General features: G+C 41.3%; 1 protein-coding gene across 3 annotated transcripts in view; it reads left to right on the top strand.

Moving 5' to 3' along the window:
* The window catches only part of jmjd1cb (jumonji domain containing 1Cb), a 108,089-nt gene that overhangs the window by 17,452 nt on the left and 67,106 nt on the right, over positions 1-23,531 (top strand). For 2 of the 3 annotated variants that reach the window (XM_078413248.1, XM_078413246.1), the window contains exon 2: positions 10,395-10,559. In XM_078413248.1, the coding sequence (XP_078269374.1) occupies positions 10,395-10,559 (165 nt within the window). Of the gene's footprint in view, positions 1-10,394; positions 10,560-22,675; positions 22,700-23,531 lie in introns of those variants that run through there. The other variant, XM_078413247.1, reaches the window with a different exon arrangement.

Below are 23,531 nucleotides of genomic sequence, written 5' to 3'. Positions count from 1 at the left end.
GTCAGCCGCGCCTGCGCAATAATACCTCCGTGTTCGACGATACAATGGGAACCCAATGTGTCCGCACCTGCGCAGTTGGGGCCCATTGATCTAATACATACATAAGGTGGCCGCCAGATCTGCGCGTGTGCAGAACCCAACGGGTCCGCGCCTGTGCAGTTGGGACGCGTTGATGTCCAGGGGGGATGGAGTGGGTGATGTGGGGGGAGGGTGCTACACCAGCAATGGGTCCACAGCAGCTAGTTTAAACTAAATCTTTTTTGATTATTGTTTCTCCGCCATTATGAATAAAATAGTTTATAGGTAATGGATTTATTTCCAAATCCTTTAAGCAAGAATGTAATATTCTCTGGCAGCATTCTCGAATCTGTAGATGTTTGGAAGATTATAGCCCAGTATTCTGCAATTTCCTTATCTTTCCTTTGTTTAATTACAGTTTAACTTGCAAAACCTTGCTCCCAGTTTACCCACTCAAGATCTGGTCACGGAAATTGGCACACCTCCAATTGACTATTTTTACCTTGGAGAGTAGGTTGTATTAATTTGTATTGCTATTCCAAACCTTTTGATGTTATGATAGCAGTTTCCCGTGTGTTCTCCCCCTCATAGTTGCTCTAGTTGCCTTGGCTCATTTCCCAGAACTAAGGCCACCTTTCCCAAAGAAGTTATCCAAGACACACTCCAGGAACTCCTTCCCCTTTTGCCCAGAAGTTATAGGTATCGCAGTCTATATTTAGATGCTTGAAATCTGCAATTGTCACTATGCAGTCTTTTGCATTTCCCTCAGATTTTCTTCTTTATGTCCTACCCACTAATTGTTCTTTAGAATATTTTCGGTAGTCCAATTGCATCTCTTATATCGTAGCGGAATAGAAAGGGTGAATGCAGAGAGTTTTTTCCCAGTGTAAAAGAATCAAGAATTAGAGGACATAGAATTAAGAGGAGAGGCGAATTAAGGGGAGGGGCAGCTTTTTCAGTCAGAAGATTGGGGGGGGGGGCACTCTAGTTTAGAATCCTCTGCCCAGGGGATAGGCCTGTGTTCGTTTGTTGTTCGTTCCGGTTTAGGCGCTGTGCATATGGCAGCCAGCCAACAGTCGCTTGTCCTTTTTTTTGCACTTTTAATTTCAATTTTTTGTGTACCTTGAGTGTTGCCACTGTTGGCAGACCAATTTCCCACCGGGAATGAATAAAGTTTTATCGTTTCGTATATGGAACAAGGGGCCCATGGATGTAGTTGAGGCAGGTATTGTAATAGCATTTAAAAGACACTTGGATAGGTACATAAATAGGAAAGGTTTAGGGCCAAACATGGACAAATGGGATTAGCTTGACTGGGGTATCTTTGGCGGTTTGGATGGGGTATCTTTATCTGCATGGACAAGTAGGTTCTAAAGGTCCAGTTTCTGTGCTGCATGATGTAACTCTTGTCAAGCCTTGTTTCCAGTTTATCCAGACCTGGTCTGTTCACTGAAATTGGCCCTTCTCAAATTGACTATATTTACTTTGGAGAGCAGTCTAAACCTTCTGATATTATAATCACAGGCTGAGGAAGAGAGACAGTTTAGAAATTTGACAGCAGACATTTACTTATTTGGACATAGAAGAGAATTTTAAACAAGAGATGGAGAGGGGTGGAACAAGGTAAGATATTTAGCATCTGGACTGCACAGCTTTTAAATTTATCGAATAGTGGGTGTTACATGTAAAAACCTGCATTTATTGAGATGGTAGATAAACACAAAATGCTGGAGTAACTCAGTGGGACAGGCAGCATCTTTGGAGAGAAGAAATGGGTGACGTTTCGGGTCAAGACCCTTCTTCAAACTGATGTTGGGAGTGCGCGGTAGAGAGATAAAATGTAGTTGGAAACAGTAAGACAGGTCGGAGAACTGGGAAAGGATGGAGAGAGCAGGAAAGCAAGGGCTACTTGAAGTTAAAGAAGTCAATGTTCTTACCGCTGGGGTGTAAGCTACCCAAGCGAAATCTGAGGTGCTGTTCCTCCAATTTACACTGGGCCTCACTCTGACATTGGAGGGGCCCAGGACAGAAAGGTCAGTGGGAATGGGAGGGGGAGTTAAAATATTGAGCAATTGGGAGATCAGGTAGGTTTAGGCGGACTGAGCGGAGGTGTTCAGCGAAACAATCGCCGAGCCTGCGCTTGATCTTGCCAATATACAGGAGTCCACACCTGGAACAGCGGATACAGCAGATGAGGTTGGAGGAGGTGCAAGTGAACTGCTGCCTCACCAAAAAGACAGTCCGGGTCCTTGAACGGAGTCGAATGGGGAGGTCTTGGGACATGTGTTGCATCTCCTGCAGTTTCAGGGGAAAGTACCTGGGAAGTGGTAGTTTGGGTGGGAAGGAACAAGCTGACCACTGGGAAGTGGTGGTTTGGGTGGGAAGGAACAAGCAGTTGTAGAGGGAACGGTGTATGTGGAAAGGGGTGGAGATGGGAAGATGTGGCTAGTGGTGGGATCCCGTTGGAGGTGGCAAAAATGTTGGATGATTATGTGCTGTATGCGACAGCTGATGGGGTGGAAGGTGAGGGCAAGGGGGACTGTCCTTGTTGCGAATGGGGGGAGGGGGAGCAAGAGCAGACCTGCGGGATATCGAGGAGATATTGAGATGGTTATTGTTTACACATTACTGTCAGTTGCCACATGTTACCTCGTATTTGATTGTTGCCTGGGTTGAGTCGGTCATAAGGAAGCCAAATGGAATGTTAGCATTCGCCTCAAGAGGACTAAATATAAAATCAAGGATGTAATGGTGAGACTTTACAAGGTGCTGGTCAGGCCACATTTGAAATATTGTGAGCAGTTTTAGGCCCCACTATCTGAGGAAAAATGTGCTGGAGTTGGAGAAAGTCCACAGGAGATTTACAAGAATGATCCCGGGATGATCAGATTAATGTATGAATGTTTGTTGGCTCTGGTCCTGTACTTGCTGGTGTTCAGAAGGATGAAGGGAGATCTCATTGAAACCTACCAAATAATGAAAGGACTAGATAGAGTGGATATGGAGAGGATGTTTCCAGTAGTGGGCGAGTCTCGGACCAGAGGACACAGCCTCAGAATAAAAAGATGTCACTTTACAATGGAGCTCAGAAGAAATTTCTTTAGCCAGAGGGTGGTGAATCAGTGGAATTCATTGCCACAGACCGCTGTGGGGGCCATGTCATTGTTTATTTTTAGAGGGGAGATTAATGCTCATGATTAGTAAGGGCAAAGGTTACTGCAAAAAGTCAGGAGAATGGGATTGAGTGGGAAAAATAGATCACCCATGTTCGAATGGCAGAGCAGACTCGATAAGCCAAATGGCTTAAATCTGCCCCTAAGTCTTATGGATGTTGCTGTCTGCAGATATAGTCAACTTTATTTGCCGAGGAATTGTGAATGGCATTGGCTGTTATGCAAATGGTTATTTGTTAAAAAGCTGAAGTTGGTTGGGCCTTAGGAATTTTTGCAAACAATGCCCTGAGACTAGAATAATTTGTTTTTCTTTATCCATGATCTGGACTTCACTGACAAGGCCAGCAGTTGTTGCCCATCTCTAATTGCTCCTTGAGACGGTGACGGTGACAGTGACAGTCGTTTAGAACAGTATCGCACAGGACAGGCCCTTTGACCCACTATGTAGGTGCTGAACATCATGCAAAGTTAAACTAATCTCTGCCTAGACATGATCCATATCCCTCCATTCCATGTATGTGCCCATCTGCTGTCTGCAAATCCACCAATTTTTGGTGTTATTTGCAAGCTTGCAAAACAACCCTTTTAATTTATATCATATTATATCATATCAGATATATCAGAAATGACTGGGGTGCCTGTAGATGTAGTATATTTAGGTTTTCAAAAGCATTCGACAGGTGCCACTTTAGGAGACTAATGCATAAACTAAAAACCTGTGGTTTCAGAGGAAGTGTGTTAGAATGGATTGAAAACTATTGGTCTTGCCGAAAATGGGAAGTTGGAAAAATGGGTCCTATTCAGGCTGAAAGGAGATAAATGTTGGATTACCACAGGGATCAGTTGTTAGCCTAAGATTGTTCACTATTTACATTAATGACTTGGAGGAAGGGACAGAATGTAAGGTTTCCAAATTTGATGACGATACTAAAATAGGTGGACGGGCATGTTGGGATACTGTGAATCTTCCAGTGGATATAGATAGATTGATCGATTAAGTGGGCAAAAGGCTAGCAAATGGAGTTTAATTTGGGGAAGAGTAAGGTCAGGTGCGTTGGTGCAGGGAATCAAAAGGCAGTTTATTATCTAAATGGAGAGACTGCAAGTAGGTGGTACAGAGGGATTTTGGTGTTATTGTGCATCAATGACAAACTAGCTGCTAGGTCCAACAAGTAGTTTAGAAATGACATTTTGGCCTTCGTTGCAAAGCAATTCAAGCTTAAAAAGAAGGAGGTTTTGTTGCAATTGTACAAGCATTGCTGAGGCCTCACCTGTGATAATGAGGCTCCGTCCCCTCTCACCTGCTGTCGCTTCCAAGGTGGATTATTTCGGCGACTCGGGGAGAAGGAGGAGGCGGTGTGGGGTGGGTGGGGGTAGAGGCCGACTGGACAAAGCGACGGGAGAAGCAGGCTGCGGTGGTCAAGCAGGGAACGTGTAAAGCCACTGCTGACAGTAAGAAACAGCAGCAGGTGAGAGGGGCTCGCTGGTGCACCTTGTGAGTCGGGAGTGGGGTCGGAAATCAGTGCTCTAAACGGCTGGGGAGACGATAGAAGCCGGGGATGGGTCGGCAGGTCATTCCATTCGCATTCAGTTTATATTTTATATATATATTTCTTAAGTTTCTGGCACTCCATGATATTTTAGAGGCAAGGAAGGGGAGTCATTAGCGGGCCAGGGGTGTTTCAGTTGTTTCATTATCACCTGACCTCTGTTGGCCCGGAAAAGTGGATAATCCAGAAAGACTCTGGAACAACGGTATCAGAAAATCGGTGTTCAACCTGTACATAAAATTCCTTGAATGTGGAGAAAATTTTCCTATTGTAATAAAGGCCTCCTTTATTAGCCGATGTTATTTGCTGCAATAGCTACTTAACTTTTGATAGACTTGGGCCACCAGACACCATTGCAATCTAACACCATTTCAATAATAAGGGAGAAAGGTGACAATCAGATAGGTCTTAACTGATGGTACTTGAGTCTTCGGGTATCAAACTCAAGGCTGAGGATTTCAGAGATACTTCTTGACTCCAACTGTGTTGGCACCTCTGGTATCGCTGTTCTGCAATTTGTTTGCCATTGATAGCCATTTTGGAGGTTACCAGCTGTAATCTCAATCTAATTCATTTGCCACAGTAGCAGCACAGAGCTAGATGGAGTGTGTCTATTCAGAGATTATGATGGAGGCTGAAAGATATACACATGGCATGCTGTCAGTTTTTATCTTGACTAGGGTGCGAGACTGCTCTCCCAATTTAGATGTCTTTCACCAAATGTTTGAGTTGGAGTGCTCAGTGTGTTTGGGGTATTGTGTTACATGCTCTTGGCTCTACCCACAGATTCTTTGCTAAATCAGTAAATATGAGAATAACTTCCCTCTCTTAGTGGTGTAATCTGTTTCCATGGAGCAGACAGAAACTACTGAAAATTTCTGTGTTGGTTGTGTCTCTTTGTATTGGATTTATTAATGCTTTTCCACTTTTTAATTTGGATTTTTACATTTGCTACGCTGTAGGTGTATTTTGTATCAGGACTGGTCAGGATTTTGTATCAGTCAAAATACATGTTCCATTTTTGTGTAGTTGCCCTGTAGAGGAATAGTTCTGCAGAAGATCATGGGATATAGTTAAAGGCAATGAAATAAACTGTTGGAATAAAGTATTTCAATCTATTAATGTGACAAAAAGAAAGTTAAGTCTGATTGAAGGAGCTCTAAAATTGTTCTGTCTTGGTTTTGCAGAAATATTAATAGTCATGGTCTACTGGCAGCAATATACCAGGCACTGCCATATGTTCTAAGCCCTGGACTACTTGCAAGAGGCACCTCAGGCTCCAATGTTAAGTCTGCAAAAGTCTGTAGAATCCAATATCCTTTACCAGGCCAGCATTCCCTATATTAAGGCCTTTATTACACTTAGTTAGCTCCTTTGGGTAGCCCATGCCATTTGCTTCCTGACATCAGATCCCTGAAGCAGAAGCCCTATTCTAAACCATGTCATGGGAACAGATTGTCAGTTGGACAAAGGACAAAGGAAATTTTTTATGGATGTACTCAAAGCCGCCTTGAAGAAATACAACATCCCCATTTACTGCTAAGAATCTATGACTCATGACTGCGCAGAGCAGAGAAAGAGCATTTGGATTAATATTCAGGCTTGTATTGAGAGCAATGCCATAGCCTTGGGTAACCAGCAGGAGGAGTGTTACATTTTATAAACCCATCTACCCATCTACACTTCCTGCTCCATACGTTTACTCAGGTCGACCTCATCCAACACCTCAGAACCCAAAAAACAGAAATGAAAAAAACTCATCCTTGGTCCCAAGTGACGATCCAAGAAGTGAGGAAAGTTAGAAATTAAGTATGTTTTAAGGTGACTATAAGTGGAGTAGAGGAAACCAAGGAAGTATCTTCATTACAGCAGGAGAGACTGAACACAAGTCATGTGGACTGAAGGAGAGTGATGAAAGCTTGTAAGTTGCAGATAATGTTTCTGAAGAAGATATAAATAGGAAGTGAATGAAAACAGGAACAAAGGAAATAAAAGCGTTGGAACTGAGAAATAAACCATAGAACCAAAGTTCTGCAGATGCTGGAAATGTGAAATCGAAGCAGTAACTGCTTGTAGCATATATGGAGGGAGAAGAGTTTTAGCATTAAAAATTGATGACCTTGCCTCAAAATCAACCAGTCCTGATACAAAATACACCTACATAAATTTCCTCAAAATATTTGCAAAGATGGAGCCTCACTCCATATATTTCAAGTGAAAGGAACCAGCACATAAACTTTTAGTTTAATAATTCAAGATTTTGCCATGTGTGTTGGATGAAATGTTGGCACCACCATCTTTACTGGGTTGGAATGTACATTTTGTCCATGATAGTTTGAAATTTAGTGACTTTGGGCCCTGAATTCGTCCTAGCTGTTTTTGGATTGCAGAGTTTGTTTAGGCATTGCTTCCGATGAAGTAGTGTCAGTTGATATCTGACACAGGTTTATTGTGCATTTAAACCATTGTTTTATATTACTTCTTTGGTAATGTCAGTGGCCTTGTCCATTATTTTAATTTCTCCAAGTCTTAGTTTTAGAATCATCTGTTGAATTTTTATCAAGTTACATGTGAACAAAAATATTAGATTTTTTTTCAGGAACATTATCATTTCATGGCTTTGAAATTGATATGGAAAACAATTTAGGACCTTAATTTCTCATGAATAGATGGCTGAAGTCTTATATAAATTGAGTTAGTCACTTGCATTTTTTGGGATCAGTTACCACTGTATTTAGGATTGTCTGAGAAATGCCGCTGGCTGATATATTTTTTATTTATTCTGTGTATCTGACATTACAAACTGCAAAGCTTTTCTGTCAGATGTAATACTAAAATATGAAATTTGGATTGAAATTGCCAGAAAATATTTTAATTGCTCTTCACTACTGAAAGAAGAGCAGTAAATTTAATTTAATATTCTGAGGCCAAGATGGTCCAGGTTTGACTTGATGGTCTTTAAAAATTCACGAGTAATAAAAGTTAACATCTACTCTTGTGCATTGCTTGGACGTGACTTCATAAAGAAGGTCTCTCAAAATTGTATACTTTTTCTACCAATGTGGCAGTTCAAAATTACATTTGCAAGGAGGTACTTCCAAGTAATTTTCAAAATTACAGGAGAATTCTCACAATCATTGCCACTTGTATATCAGAGCATTAGAATGAACTTGTTAATGGGCAGATTATAATTATATAAGTTACATTTGAATTTGGCATCAATGGTTTGGTATGTGCAGCTTGACTACATGGATGCAAACATAAAACTTTGATCACTGAAAACTTTAAATTTTATGTTGAATTATTAGCTTTCCACTAACAATTGCATCATTTTTAATTTCCATTTGGATGTTTTTAAGGCACAGCTTTGCCATAAACTAAAATAGGGTGTTGGACAGATGATTCAAAGGAAGGACCCCTAGCATAGTAATTTCTGGATTACTCCCGGTGCCACATGCTAGTGATGGTAGAAATAGGAAGATAGGACAGATGAATGTGTGGCTCATGAGTGGGTGCAGGGAGCAGGGATTCAGATTTTTAGACCATTGGGATCTCTTCTGGGGCAGAGGTGACCTGTACAAGAGGGACAGGATGCATCTGAACTGGAGAGGGGGGGAGGGGGGGGAACGGGGGAGACACTATTCATGCTGAGAGGTTCGCTGGTGCTACTTAGGAAGGTATAAACAAGAGAGGCAGGGGGGTGGGAACCAGAATAGTGGGTCAGAAATTGGAAGGAGTTGTGGTAAGGTAGAGGTTAGGAACAGTAAGTCTCAAAGACAGGACTGTTCTTCAGAACCGAAACGTCACCTATCCACATTGTCCAGACAGCACTTTGGGAATTTCTTTGGTAAACCAGAATCTGGAGTTCATTGTTATTACATAGGTGATTGGTGTTTCACTGGAAGAGCATTCTTGGGATAGTGATCACAGCTCTACACGTTTTAAGATTGTTTTGAATATGGAGAGGACTGGACCTTGTGGGTAGGTGCTAAATTGGAGTAAGGCAAAATACAATGTTATTAGGCAGGAGCTCGGAGGGTACGCTGGGAGCAATTGTTATTGAGTAAGTCCACATCTGACATGTGGCAGTTGTTTAAAGGCCAATTGATTGAAATTCAGAACCGGCATGTTCCAGTAAGATGGGGGGATAAGGACGGCAAACTAAGTGAACCCTGGATGATCAAAGAGTTTGTTAATTTTGGTCACAAAGAATGCATGCAAGGTTTAAGATGTTGGAATCAAACAGGGCCTTGGAGGAATATAAAGAAAGGAGGAAATAAATCAAGTGGGTGATTAGAAGGCACAAAGGGGGACACAAAATGGCTTTTGCAAGTCGGATTAAAGAAAGTCCCAAAGCTTTTTATATCTATATTAAAAACACAAAAGGATAACTAGGGACATCTAGGACCACTCAAAGATAAAGAAGGGAATTTGTGCTTGAAAACTGGGGATGCAGGCGGGATATTGGGTGGCGTAGCGGTAGAGCTGCTGCCTTATAGCGCCAGAGAACCGCGTTCAATCCTGACTATGGGTGCTTGTCTGTACTGAGTTTGTACATTCTCCTCGTGACCTGCGTGGGTTTTCTCTGAGATCTTCGGTTTCCTCCCACCCTCCAAAGACATACAGGTTTGTAGGTTAAATGGCTTTGTATAAATGTAAATTGTCCCAAACATGAGGAGGATAGCGTTAGTTTGCGTGGATCGCTGGTCGGTGCAGACTCGGTGGGTGGAAGGGTCTGTTTCTGCACTGTATCTCTAGACTAAACTAAATAAAACTACTAAATGAGTACTTTGTGTTTGCCATGGAGGACAGTGAAACCAGTGTGGAGAATACTAGTATGCAAGGGTTGTTTGACAGTTAAAAGGATGAAGTGTTGGGACTCTTGAAGAGTATTAAGGTGGATAAATTTCCAGAGCCAGATGGGAATTACCCCAAATTTTCATAAAAGGCAAGAAAAGAGATTGCGGGAGCCTTGATGAAGATCGTATCATCTTCTCTAGCCACAGGTGTTCTCTGGAACACTGGATGTAGCAGTTAGACCTGATAAAAGTATATATAATTATGAGAGGAATAGATAGGATAGACGGCCAGAATGGAAAATCAAGCGCTAGAGGGCATAGTTTTAAAATAAGAGGGGCGACGTTTATAGGAGATTTCCTTGGAATGTTTTCTACACAGAAGGTGGTGAGTGCCTGTAACGCGCTGCCGGGTGTAGTGGTTAAAGCAGATACATCAATGGCATTTAAAAGACTCTTGGGTAGGAATCTGAATATGCAAGTAATGGAGGTATATTGGTTATGTGCAAATAGATAAGTAATTCATGTTGGCACAGACGCTGTGGGCCGAAGGGCCTGTTCTTATGCTGTACAGATCTATGTTTTATGTTCTAAAATAAAAACAATGCTTACAATATAACTGAACTAGTTAATATTTCCACATTAAGTTTTATTTTTTAATAAGATAATTTTGCTGGAGAATTTAGTTGAATGAATAAAAACAAGTAAGATCTTTTATTCCAGGACGATAAGATTTGAAATCTCTGGTTTCAGGATTTTCCTTGTGCTCATGAGCTTCAGTATTATTATAGGAAAAAAATCATATTTGAATTGAAAAATGCAAAATATTCATTAATTTTCATCTTAATTTTTCCTAGGCATATGTGGAATTTGATGATCTAGAATGGGAAAAACGTGAATGGGTTAAAGTTTATGAAGATTTCCAGATTTTTTTGGTGGAGCATCAGCTGGTCTGGGCTAAGAAAAAGAACGCCAGCCAGTTTCAGGGATCAAAGAATAAGCAGATTCAGTGGCCAGCTTTGGTAAGTTTAATGAAAATAGCAATTGATTTCTATTCTACTTATTTGTTCCTAATGTTGTCTTTTCATTATCCTTTCATCGTATATGGACATATTTTATGATCTACATTTTGATTTAGTTTTAGTTTTTAGTTTTAGAGATACAACGCGGAAACAGGTCCTTCGGCCCACCAAGTCTGCACCGACCAGCTTTCTGACACAAAGGACAATTTACACATACACCAAGCCAATTGACCAACATACCTGTAAGTTTTTGGAGTGTGGGAGGAAACCGAAGATCTCGGAGAAAACCCATGCGGTCACGGGGAGAACGTGCAAACTCCGTACAGACAGCACCCGGAGTCTGGATCGAACCCGGGCCTCCAGTGCTGCAAGCGCTGTAAGGCACCAACTCTACTGCTGCGCCACCGTGGGCGCCCTTATTTCTATTGGTTCTAACAGTGTTTTTCATTTTCTTCAAATAAGTTTTCTATGATTGCTAGTTGCAGTGGATTTCACAGTTCTTTATGTACAGGTCCACCACTGATTTTTGTTTCCGGCAACTGGTAGCCGGCAGCTCCTTTAATCCAGACAACATTTTGAGAGCACACTGAAATCACCCTGGAAGTTCCCCTGAAAATGTGGAGCCTAGGCCGGGCGAGCTGGCCGATTTCTACCTCATCGGGACCTCCGTATCGATCAGCGGGTCGAATTTTCCCCCTGTGGCCATGGCTAGCAGATCCATTCCCATACCCAACTTCCACAACTTATCAGCGGATAGAATGTGCTCCTTGTGGCCGAGGCTCCGGAACTCCGACCTAGCCGGATCTGGCAGATCCGTTCCTGTAGCCGGCTTTGCTGGCCAATTTCTCAGCTCCTCGGTTGCCTTGGTGGACCGTTCTGGTACCATTGGACTCAGTTCAGAGGCCGGGACCTCTACAGGTCTGGCAAAACGGATAATCCAGAATGGCTCTGGAACCAAGGATGCCAGAAAATCGGTTGTGGACCTGTACTAATTTGGAGTAGACACAAAATGCTGGAGTAACTCAGCGGGACAGGCAGCATCTCTGGAGAGAAGGAATGGGTGACATTTCGGGTCGAGAGTTGCTCCAGCATTTTGTGCCTACCTTCGATTTAAACCAGCATCTGCAGTTCTTTCCTACACATCCTGTACTAAATTGGGTTATGGAAACATAGAAAATAGGTGCAGGAGGAGGCCATTTGGCCCTTCGAGCCAGCACCACCATTCATTGTTATCATGGCTGATCGTCTCCAATCGATACCCCGTGCCTGCCTTCTCCCCATGTCCCTTGATTGCACTCGCTCCTAGAGCTCTATCTAACTCTTAAATCCATCCAGTGATTTGGCTTCCACTGCCCTCTGTGGCAGAGAATTCCACAAATTCACAACTCTCTGGGTGAAAACGTTTTTCTCACCTCAGTTTTAAATGGCCTCCCCTTTATTCTAGGACTGGCCCCTGGTTCTGGACTTACCCAGCATTGGGAACATTTTTCCTGCATCTAGCTTGTTCAGTCCTTTTATAATTTTATATGTTTCTATAAGATCCCCTCTCATCCTTCTAAACTCCAGTGAATACAAGCCTAGTCTTTTCAACCTTTCCTCATATGTCAGTCCCGCCATCCCAGGGATCAATCTCGTGAACCTACGCTGCACTGCCTCAATTACAAGGATGTCCTTCCTCAAATTAGGAGAGCAAAACTGTACACAATACTCCAGATGTGGTCTTACCAGGGCCCTCTACAACTGCAGAAGAACCTCTTTACTCCTACACTGAAATCCTCTTGTTATGAAGGCCAACATTCCATTAGCTTTCTTCACTGCCTGCTGTACCTGCACGCAATTTTCAGTGACTGGTGTACCTCCCCCTTACCTAACCTAATAATCTGCCTCCTTGTTTCTGCCGCCAAAGTGGATAACCTTACATTTATCTATATTATACAGCATCTGCCACGCATCTGCCCACTCACTCAACCTGTTCAGGTCACCCTACAACCTCCTAACATCCTCTTCACAGTTTACACTGCCACCCAGCTTTGTGTCATCTGCAAACTTGCTAGTGTTGCTTCTTATTCCCTCTTCCAAATCATTAATATATATGGTAAACAGCTGCAGCCCCAACATCGAGCCTTGCGGCACTCCACTCGCCACTGTCTGCCATTCTGAAAAGGGCACGTTTACTCCTACTCTTTGCTTCCTGTCTGCCAACCAATTTTCTATCCATGCCAACACCCTACCCCCCATACCATGTGCTCTAATTTTGGTCACCAATCTCCCGTGCGGGACCTTATCAAAGGCTTTCTGGAAGTCTAGATACACTACATCCACTGGCTCCCCTTCATCCATTTTACTTGTCATGTCCTCAAAAAATTCCAGAAGGTTAGTCAAGCATGATTTCCCTTTCATAAATCCATGCTGACTTGGACTTATCCTTTTACTGCTATCCAAATGCACCATTATTAGCTCTTTAATAATTGACTCCAGCATTTTTCCCATCACCGAAGTCAGGCTAACTGGTCTGTAATTCCCCGTTTTCTCTCTCTTGCTCCTTTCTTGAAGAGTGGGATAACATTAGCTATCCTCCAATCCACAGGAACTGTTCCTGAATCTATTGAACATTGGAAAATGATCACCAATGCGTCCACTATTTCTAGAGCCACCTCCCTGAGGACACTGGGATGCAGACCATCAGGCCCAGGGGATTTATCATCCTTCAGTCCCATTAGTCTACCCAATACTATTTCTCTATACTATTAGTCTACCCAATGAAAATTTCTTTCAGTTCCTCTACCCCCCCCCCCCCCCCCCCCAGATCCTCTGTCCTCCAGTACACCTGGGAGATTGTTTGTGTCTTACTTAGTGAAGACAGATCCGAAGTACATGTTCAACTCTTCTGCCATTTCCTTGTTACGCATAATAATTTCACCCGTGTCTGCCTTCAATTTTTCAGATTAATTTAAACTTTCCTGTAATTAGCTATGTTTTTGGACTTGATACTTCTTCTAGATGTATATCCATTAATATTCCTTAATGCATTGTTAAAAATGGCTATCTAATTTTTCAGTTCCACTTTCTAGTTTTTTCCCCAGAAAAAAAATCTAAATTCTATAGTTAGCTCCTCTAAACGTATCCCAGAAAGTATTAAATTACCTATAAAAAACCCCATGATATAGCATGTAGAATCTTGGATGTGAAAACTGCTGATTTGATTCCTTGTTTTCAGTGTGTAAAACTAAATAAGGCTGAGTGCATAAATAATGTAATTAATAGTATTTTTTGATGTGTGATGTTGAAGTGAACCAGGCCTAAGTATTATATGGAGGCATCATTCACAAAGATTAATTTGTTTCTATTAATCTTTATAAAATCATAAGCCTAACAGATTGAATGATAAAAGTTAAAATGCTGCAAATCATCAGAAGATTAGGCAGTTTAATCAAAGGTCAAATTTGAGGAAACATTAACTTTGTTTGTCTCCACAGATGCTGTTTGACCTCCTGAATATTTCAACATTTTCTGTTCATATTTCAGATATCTAGCATTTGAAGTTTTATGCGTTGCCAGACAAAATATTTTTGTTCAACAAAAGATAAACTATTTACAAAACACAATCTTTAATGCATAGTTGTGCAAAGATTTACTTTAAAACTTGTTTTTAATGGATATTAGCTGAAATTAATGTTGTCCAGGACATTGGGAGAACTGCTTTCTCACTGTAAATTGTGCCATTGATCTTTTATTTTCACCTGAGAAGATGACTGGCTTCTCAATAATAAGATGTCTGAAGAAGGTTCTCAACCCGAAACCTCACCCATTCCTTCTCTCCAGAGATGCTGCCTGTCCCGCTGGGTTACTCCAGCATTGTGTGTCTATCTTCGATTTAAACCAGCATCTGCAGTTCTTTCCTACACATAACTGGCCTTCTGTTTAATACTTTGTCTGAGTTTCAATGATTAAAGTACCAACCTACAGTGCCCTCTATAATGTTTGGGACAAAGACCTATCATTTATTTATTTGCCTCTATGCTCCACAATTTGAGATTTGGTTAAAAGTAGTCTTGTTTAGAATTTTGTGGCATATCCTTTGCATGCAATGACTGCTTGAAGTCTGCGATTCATGAACATCACCAGTTGCTGGGTATCCTCTTGTGATGCTCTGCCAGGCCTGTATTGCAGCCATCTTTAGCTTATGCTTGTTTTGGGGGCTAGTCCCCTTCAGATTTCTCTTCAGCTTATAAAAGGCTTGCTCAATTGGGTTCAGATCGGGTGATTGACCTGGCCACTCAAGAATTGACCATTTTTTAGCGTTGAAAAATTCCTTTGTTGCTTTAGCAGTATGTTTGGGATCATTTTCTTGCTGTAGAATGAACGGCTGGCCAATGAGTTTTGAGGCATTTGTTTGAACATGAGCAGATAGGATGTGTCTCCACATTTCAGAATTCATAATGCTACTACCATCAACAGTTGTATCATCAATGAAGATAAGTGAGCCAGTACCTTCAGCAGCCATACATGCCCAGGCTATAACAGATGAGGTGGTATGCTTTGGACCTTGGGCAGTTCCTTCTCCTCCATATTTTGCTCTTGCCATCACTCTGATATAAGTTAATCTTTGGCTCATCTCTCCACAAGACCTTTTTCCAGAACTGTGGTTGCTCTTTTAAGTACTTCGTGGCAAACTGTAACCTGGCCATTCTATTTTTGCGGTTAACCAATGGTTTGCATCTTGCAATATAGCCTCTGTATTTCTGTTCATGAAGTCTTCTGCGGACAGTGGTCATTGACAAATCCACACCTGACTCCTGAAGCGTGTTACTGATCTGTCGGACAGGTGTTTGGCGATTTTTCTATATTATAGAGAGAATTCTTCTGTCATCAGCCATGAAGGTCTTCCTTGGCTTGCCAGTCCCTTTGCTGTTAATAAGCTCACCAGTGCTCTCTTTCTTCTTAATGATGTTCCAAACAGTTCATTTTGGTAAGCCTAAGGTTTGGCTGATGTCTCTAACAGTTGTATTCTTGTTTCTCAGTCTCGTAATGGCTTCTTTGACTTTCATTGGCACAACTTTTGTCCTCGTGTTGATAAACAGCAATAAATGTTTCCAAAGGTGATGGAAAGACTGGAAGAAAGACTAGGCGCTGAGAGCTCTCTTATACCTGCATTAAGGAGGCATTTAAACACACCTGAGCAATTAGAAACACCTGTGAAGCCATGTGTCCCAAACATTATGGTGCCCTGAAATGGGGGGACTATGTATAAACACAGCTGTAATTTCTACATGGTGAAACCAAAATGTATACAAATACCCTTTAATAAAATCTGACAATGTGCACTTTAACCACATGTGATTTTTTTCTATTACAAATCTCAAATTGTGGAGTACAGAGGCAAAAAAATAAATGATGGGTCTTTGTTCCAAACATCATACAAATTGGAATGAGGCGTATGCGTTCTTATTGAGCGAAGAGTGATATTTTAACCTTGAAAATCAAAAGCATTTATTGAGGTATCGCCAAATTGTGTGGATCGACGAGAACATTTTTGGAAGCATTCATTATGACTACGATACCAGTTTATGAATCAATTCGATTTTCATTATGAGAGGAACAGTACAAAACTGCTGCTACGATTATAAAGTATTATAGTTATTACATCTTTATTTTTATTACATAATTATTCATATTGCATTGATTATAACTTTGTTATTGGAGTAGATGGATTTCAATGTTAAGTTTGTTCTTTTGTTCCCCCCTCCCCCAATGCCTCACCGTACCATCAATTTTACTCATATTCTATGAAAACAGTGTTGTTCTGAGTTACACCCATAAAGGCAGCAACTATTGCTTGGTAGCGAGGTCCATTAGTTGCTCTTTGCTATTTAGTGAGCTTTGGGAAATCACGTAACAGTAATGGCATCACAACTGTGGTTAATCCTAACCTTGCATAGCATCACACTTACATAATTATCCAAATTATGATAAGCAACTTTCAGAGAAAGTTACCAAATCCTAAAAGTGCTTGACTGCTTAAAAACACGCTGCTTCTTGATAAATAGGTGGATTGAAATATGTTCAGAAATGCTCATTAAAATTTAGTACTCAGGTTTTTTTGTCATTGGAATACATTCTAAAAAAACCAAGGCAGATATATAATCCTGCAGAAATTAGTAATCATAGAGGAATACTAACAGAATATGAGGGAATATTTTGAGATTTTAGTAGTGTTTCTCAATTCCCAGAAGAATCAACTTTGAAATTTTACAGGATTTGAAACTAAACTAATTCTGATTTTGAAACATATGACATCTTTCAAAATATATCGTTAATTTAAATACTCCAGTGCCCGTAATGGTATGACTATGATGGACGACTCTGTTCCTATTATTGAGAAGCAGAAACTCATTGTATCGCACTTATGTAGGAAATGAAACTTTAAATGAAATATATTTTGTTTGATGGACTGGACTGCTAAGTGCACAACTCTGAAATTTCTTGCCGTCTTAGATAGAGCTGTTGCCAAACAAAGCTGTGATGTGTCCTGGTAGAATGTTTTTTGCAATGCATTCGTAGAAGTTTGTGAGAGTCATTGCAGATACATAGAACTTCCTTCGTGTTCTGAGGAAGTATAGGCTTTGGTATATTTCCACGGTCATAACTTCAATGTGGTTAGTCCCAGACAAATTATTGGTGACATTTACACCCAGAAACCTGAAGCTCTTGATTATCTGCACTTTGATACCATTGATACCATTTGATACCATTTAGATGCAGGTATGAACACCACCTCACTTCACTTGAGGGAGAGCTTGTTGTTCTTTATACCATTGTTACCAAGCTCTCTATATCTTTCCGGTACTTCGTCTCATCATTGTTTGAGACCTTGAGATGGTGTCGTCTGCAACTTGAAAATTGAATGAGCAGATTTTGCAGCGCAATTATGGGTGCATAGAGAATGCCTCGTTGCGGGCATCGGTGTTGAGAATTATCATCGGGATATTTTCTCACCTATCTGCATTGATTATGGTCTATGGGTCAGGAAGTCGATGATCCAGTCGCAGAGAGGGACGGGGGCTGACTCCCATGACTCTGAAGATGAGTTTGGTTAGGATTATGACGTTGAAGGCAGAGCTGTAGCCAATAAAGTCTGACATAGGGGTCCTCAGAATCCAGATGATTCAGGGATTAGTGTCGGACCAGAGAGATGGCGTCTGCCATGAACCAGTTGTGACAGTAGGCAAACTGCAATGATCCAAGGCTGTCTGGGAGCTTGAATTTCACGTACACCATGACCTGCCTCCAGAAGCACTTCACGATGATCGATGTCGGAGCCCCAGATGGTTGTCATTAGGACACACTTCTTTTTGTCAGCACTTGGATGGTAGTGGTCTTAAAGCAGGTGGAGAGCTCCAAATGGAGTAAGGAGAGGCTAAGGATATCTGAATCTGCTAACTGGTCTCTGCAGGTCTTGAGGACGTGGTCAAGGATTCCATCTGGGGCAGTTGTTTTCAACGTGTTCACTCTTATGAAGACCAATCTGATATCTGCGATAGTGACTGTTGGTACTGGTACACCCAAGGGTATTGAGGTGGATGATATAATTCCACCAAGCTCAGTTCAAAGTGAGCAAGAAATGCTTTGCTGCCAGCAATACTGCTCAACTTCACTGTAGCCAGTTATAGCATGCAAGCCATGCTACAATGATGGTGTCTGTGTACTTATCTGGGGACTCTAGTTTGATCCAAAATTTCATCTTGGTATCCTAGATAGCTTGGCAAAGATCATAAAATTATTACATGTACCGTGACTGGAGCACTGCAGATTTGATCTTAATTTGGGAATGGACTAAAGGTTCATCCATATTTTCCGATTGGGGAACATTCATGCAGTATTGTCTTTGATACGCTTTCCTCTGCACACTTACAATTCTCTGAGAGCACTGGCAGGTTGGTCATAGAGTCCTTAATTATGGATTATTCCACTGACTCAAAGGAGTCATGAGGATCTCATCTGTTTCCTCAGATCAGCACTGTATGACTTTTTGTGTTGAATCCTCCCATTTCAGTGTGTGCTTGTAAGTAGGGAGTAGAACCACAGCCAAGTGATCAGATTTTCCAAAATGTGGTTTGGGAATAAGGCATATATGAAGCAGTGTTTGAGGGTGTTCTAATGTTGTCTTCATTCTCAATTATGCTTTCAATTCCATATATTCCCAATTCGTTTCATTTCCTTTTCTGCCCATTCTCTTGAGCCAAAATAAACTTGTCAGCTTCAGAGCTTGATCTTTGATCTGAGCTGCCAAGATTCAACAAAAAACTACCTATCGTTGTAATGTTAAACTTAAGCCCTTCCTTGAAAGGTTACAGATCTGTTAAAAATAAGAATGGGTTCTACAGAGTCCAACTCCTTTAATATTGGCTACCTTCTTGAGACAGCACCTCCGATAGATCCTTTTGGTGGTGGGGAGGTCAGTACCTATGATGTTCCAGGCAATGTCTTATCACTCTGTAGCCTTCATTGTTCAGCATTCAGTTATCCAATCAGCCTGTGGTGCAATCAGCCAGTAAGCTCTCTATCGTACAACTTTCGAAGTTTAAAGAGTATTTGGCACCATACTGAATCTCCTTTATCTTTGGCCAGCAATTGTTGAAAGAAAGGTCCTTGACGCGGAATGCAAAATAAATGTTGCTTCAGATAGTAAACTTTAATAATTGTATTACCTATTAACATGATTCTTTGCAATTCAAATAAATTAACTTATTTATGGATGGCGGTGTAAACCATTAATAGATATCACAATTACAAACTAATAACAGGACTTTTAGTCCAACATTGTGAGGTTTTTTCAGATGCTAAATGGATTTTTAAAATGGATATGCTCCATTAAAAACATGCCAGAAACTGTTATTTGTTTAACTTGTACTTTTGGGAAGTGGGGTACATGTTTTCAGCACACTGTCTTTGTCATTTGTGTGACAATCATGTGCTTGCTTTTCCTGCCACATTGTATATCCTCTTTTCTGTGGTAAGAACTGGTCACTGCTAGAATTGGCAGTTGCTGGTGTAAGCATTTGGGAAAGTTAAGGGTCAGGAGTGCCATTTGCACTGATCAGAGATGAGCAGTATGATTTTATGAAGGGCAGATCCTATCTAATTAATTTGTTTGATTAATTTTGAAGAGGTGACAAAGCATATTTGAGGGCAGCAGATGAGGTTTCCATGGACTTCAGTAAAGCCTTAGACAAGGTCATGCATGAGATCCAGAGCAAGTTGTCAAATTGGATCCAAAATTGTCTTGGTAATATTAGAGGGTTGACTTAACAATTGGATGCATGTGACTAGTGGCATTTCACTGGTTTTGGTGCTGGGGCCTTTGTTGTCCATAGTATAGGTGAATAATTTGGATGTGGTAAAGGTGTTCCACAGGTATCGGTTCTAGAACCCTTGCTACAATAGGTGAATGATTTGAATGTGGAATTCGGAGACATAATCAGTTTGTTTAGATGACACAATGATTCGATATTGATAGGAGGGTAGTCTTGGCCTACAGGGTGATATCGATGTGTTGGTGCAATGGGTTGAGAAATGTCAGATGGTGATATTGTCAGATTGGGACACTTCATGCTATGCATTTAGTATGAATAAAGCTAGGGTGTACACCATAAATGGGAAGATCCAAAAGAGAACAGAGAGACTGTGGCATGCAAATCCAAAGATCCTTAAAGGTGGTAGTGCAGGTAGATAACATATTAAAGGGGATATGGAATACTGGCCTTTATTAGTTAGGGCATTGCATACAAGAGCAGGGATGGTACATTGGTCAGATGTCCAATCAAGAATGGATTGGCATTAGCACAAATGATAGTATTAAGAGCTTAGTTGCCAGACTGAGTTTTGGTACAAGGTGGGTTTATCAATGGAGGCACTAGACTGCAGACAAAATCTTGTTGGAGGGTTGCCTTCTGCACCCGTGCAGAACTCATTGATTTCATCAACTTTACCACTAACTTTCACCTTCCCTCAAATTCATGGACTATCTCTGACACCTCTCTCCCCTTTCTCAATCTTTCTGTTATCTATCACAAGTGACAGACTTTTGACACTACTTCCTAATGTTTCCTATACCTTGAGTTCCCTTATCAAATCCGGTTCATTACACAACACTGAATCCAGAATTGCCTTCTCCCTGGTAGGCTCCAGTACAAGCTGCTCTAAGAGTCCATCTTGGAGACACTCCACAAACTCCTTTCTTGGGATCCAGTACCAACCTGATTTTCCCAGTCTACCTGCATATTGAAATCTCCCATAACCACCATGGCATTACCTTTGTTACATGCTAATTTTAACTCCTGAGGCAACTTGCACCCTATCTCCAGGCCTGTAGATAACTCCCATTAGCGTTTTTTTACCCTGACAATTTCTCAGTTCTATCCACAATGACTCTACATCTGATTCTATGTCACCCCTCGCAAGGGACTGAATTTCATTCCTTACCAACAGAGCCAACCCACCCCCTCTGCCCTCCTGTCTGTTTTTTCGATAGGACGTATACCCCTGAATATTCAGTTCCCAGCTCTTGCAGCCATGTCACTGTAATTCCCACAACATCATACTTAACAATTTCTAACCAAGCTTCAAGCTCATCCACTTTATTTCTTATACTTCGCGCATTCATATATAACACTTTAAATTTGGTATTCACCTCCCCCCTCACACCAGTTCCTATTTCACCTGACATTACTCTCTTATCCCTTCTTGAACTTTCCGTCCCATTAATTCGGGTGTCTTTCATACTTTTCCTGGACTCTCTTCCCCTTTAACTCCATCCTTATACTCCCAATTTGTCAACCCCTCCCCCCTGCTATTTAGTTTAAACCCACCCGTGCAGCACAAGTAAACCTGGCTGTCAGAATGTTGGTCCCCCTCCAGTTAAGGTGTAACCCGTTCCTTTTGTACAGGTCACCCCTACCTCAGAAGAGATCCCAGTGTTCTATAAATCTAAATTCCTGCTCCCTGCACCAGCCCCTCAGCCACAAATTCAGATCCCCTATCTCCCTGTTCCTGCCCTCAACCCCTCCCCTCTCACCCAGCTACAAGCGCACTCATTGCTTCTCTCCCCTTCCACAAATATCCCTTCTCTGGCTGCACAATTCGCTCTTGTATCCTTATCTCACACCTTTTGTCTTTTCATCTCTGCTGCTAGTTCAGCCATCTACCTACCAAAACTACCTCTCACTGGTGTTGACCTATAACAGACCTGGATTTTTGTCCTGTTCCTCCTTTTCAAACCCCCCCCCATCAGTCTGACGAAGGGTCTCAACCCCAAAACATCTCTCCCATGTTCTCCCGAGATGCTGCTTGACCCGCTGAGTCATTCCAGCACTTGTCTTTATTCTGCCGACAGTATTGTTGGCTTTGAAAATATTTCAGCCTCGTGCCTCTGGATGCCAACATTTAGGCAGGTTACTCCACAGTACCTTATATTTGAGTGGTTTTTTAAAAGAACAAGAACCCGTCTGAATAAAATAAAATTAACTGTAGGTCAGATAGCATTTGTTAAATAAGACATGGTCTAATGTGATTCTTTTCATTAGAGAATGAATTGTTACGCGGGGGTATAATGTTGGCAAGGAAACCAACTGAGAATTGCCCAAGAGTTGACATTAATCTGGGTTTCATCTGCTGCAGCCAGTGAACGCCTCCTTCCGAATGTCTCTTGGTTGCACTGAGTAATCATTAACATGACTCATGCTGGAAATGACTGTTTTGCCACCTGTGACTTGGATTTTCGTTCGAAGCACCGCCCTCTTCGGCCTCGTTTGAGCTGTCTTTATAAAAAGAAGTCGAATTAGAGCTACTCGCGTTCTTGAGCGGTTTATTTTTTTTAAGTTCATCAAGTCCAAAAATACAAATCATGGCGCAAAACTTTTAGTTTAAATATATTTATTTTTCCGCTGATCTGTTTTGGACGGCTGATTAAATGACCAGTATTAGGGTAATGTTCGTGACCTAGATCTTTACACGGAGTGCAAACGGTCGCTGGGTTTACTATTTGTTAACACCATGTAATAATGACAAAGGAAGATCAGTGATCCGTCTCTGCACAATCCGCATTCGGGCGTGAAGGGAGGGAGAAGGTTCTCGGAGCAGAGGTACTTCTTGCAAAACAATACAATTAAAAAACGCGTATGTTACTTGCGGTTTAATATGTTAGATACTGAATCGTTGGAAAGTAGTATGGTGGCTTCAACTGTTCTGTACTTTAAACAGAAATGTTAATTGATCCAGCGACTAAACGTGTACTATCTGTTAACGAGGTGGATATCAATCTGCAATCGTGGGCGTCTGGTCTGTTCTCACATCACCACAGTTTGAAGATAATTTTTTTGGAAGGAAATATTTTTTCTCGGATATTATTCTTGTTTATGGATTGGAGTGGGTTTTTAATCGAGTGATTACAGTGGATTATCTCTCGATACTGCATCGACACGGTTGAAGAAAAATATCTCGGCGAGGCTGATATACTTAACATTGCACCAGTTATCCTGTGTGCAAAAACGAACGGTATTCAAATCAAGCACATGCAGGAAGAGTTATCGTGTTTCACATGTGAGGATTGATAAGAGATAAAAATGGGAGTACAAATTTCAATGCAATCTTAAATTGCTGAAGCGTAACCTTGATTTGTTGATTGATTGGCTGGACAGCCGGACTTCAAAATTTCAACATGTTTATACAAGGCGATTGCTCCGTCGTGGCTGGGGATTACCATTTCTTTTGCTAGTTAGCATTGAAGGATTTATTGTATTTTAGTTGTGAGGAGAAATATTAAGAGTCGCCACACAGCAGATATGTTAACAATATGTTAACACTCGGTCAGTAGAAGAGTCAATATTTCCTTGTTTACTGAAATTTTATCGCTCTTGTGACTTGGGTAATTGACTGTTCTCATTGCCGTAGTTCCTGTAAAATAGCAATTTTCAA

Source organism: Rhinoraja longicauda, chromosome 16 (genome assembly GCF_053455715.1).
Source record: "Rhinoraja longicauda isolate Sanriku21f chromosome 16, sRhiLon1.1, whole genome shotgun sequence".
Classification (NCBI taxonomy): Eukaryota; Metazoa; Chordata; class Chondrichthyes; order Rajiformes; family Arhynchobatidae; genus Rhinoraja; species Rhinoraja longicauda.
Note: the sequence above shows the minus strand (reverse complement) of the source record. Positions and strands in the feature narration are given on the sequence as shown.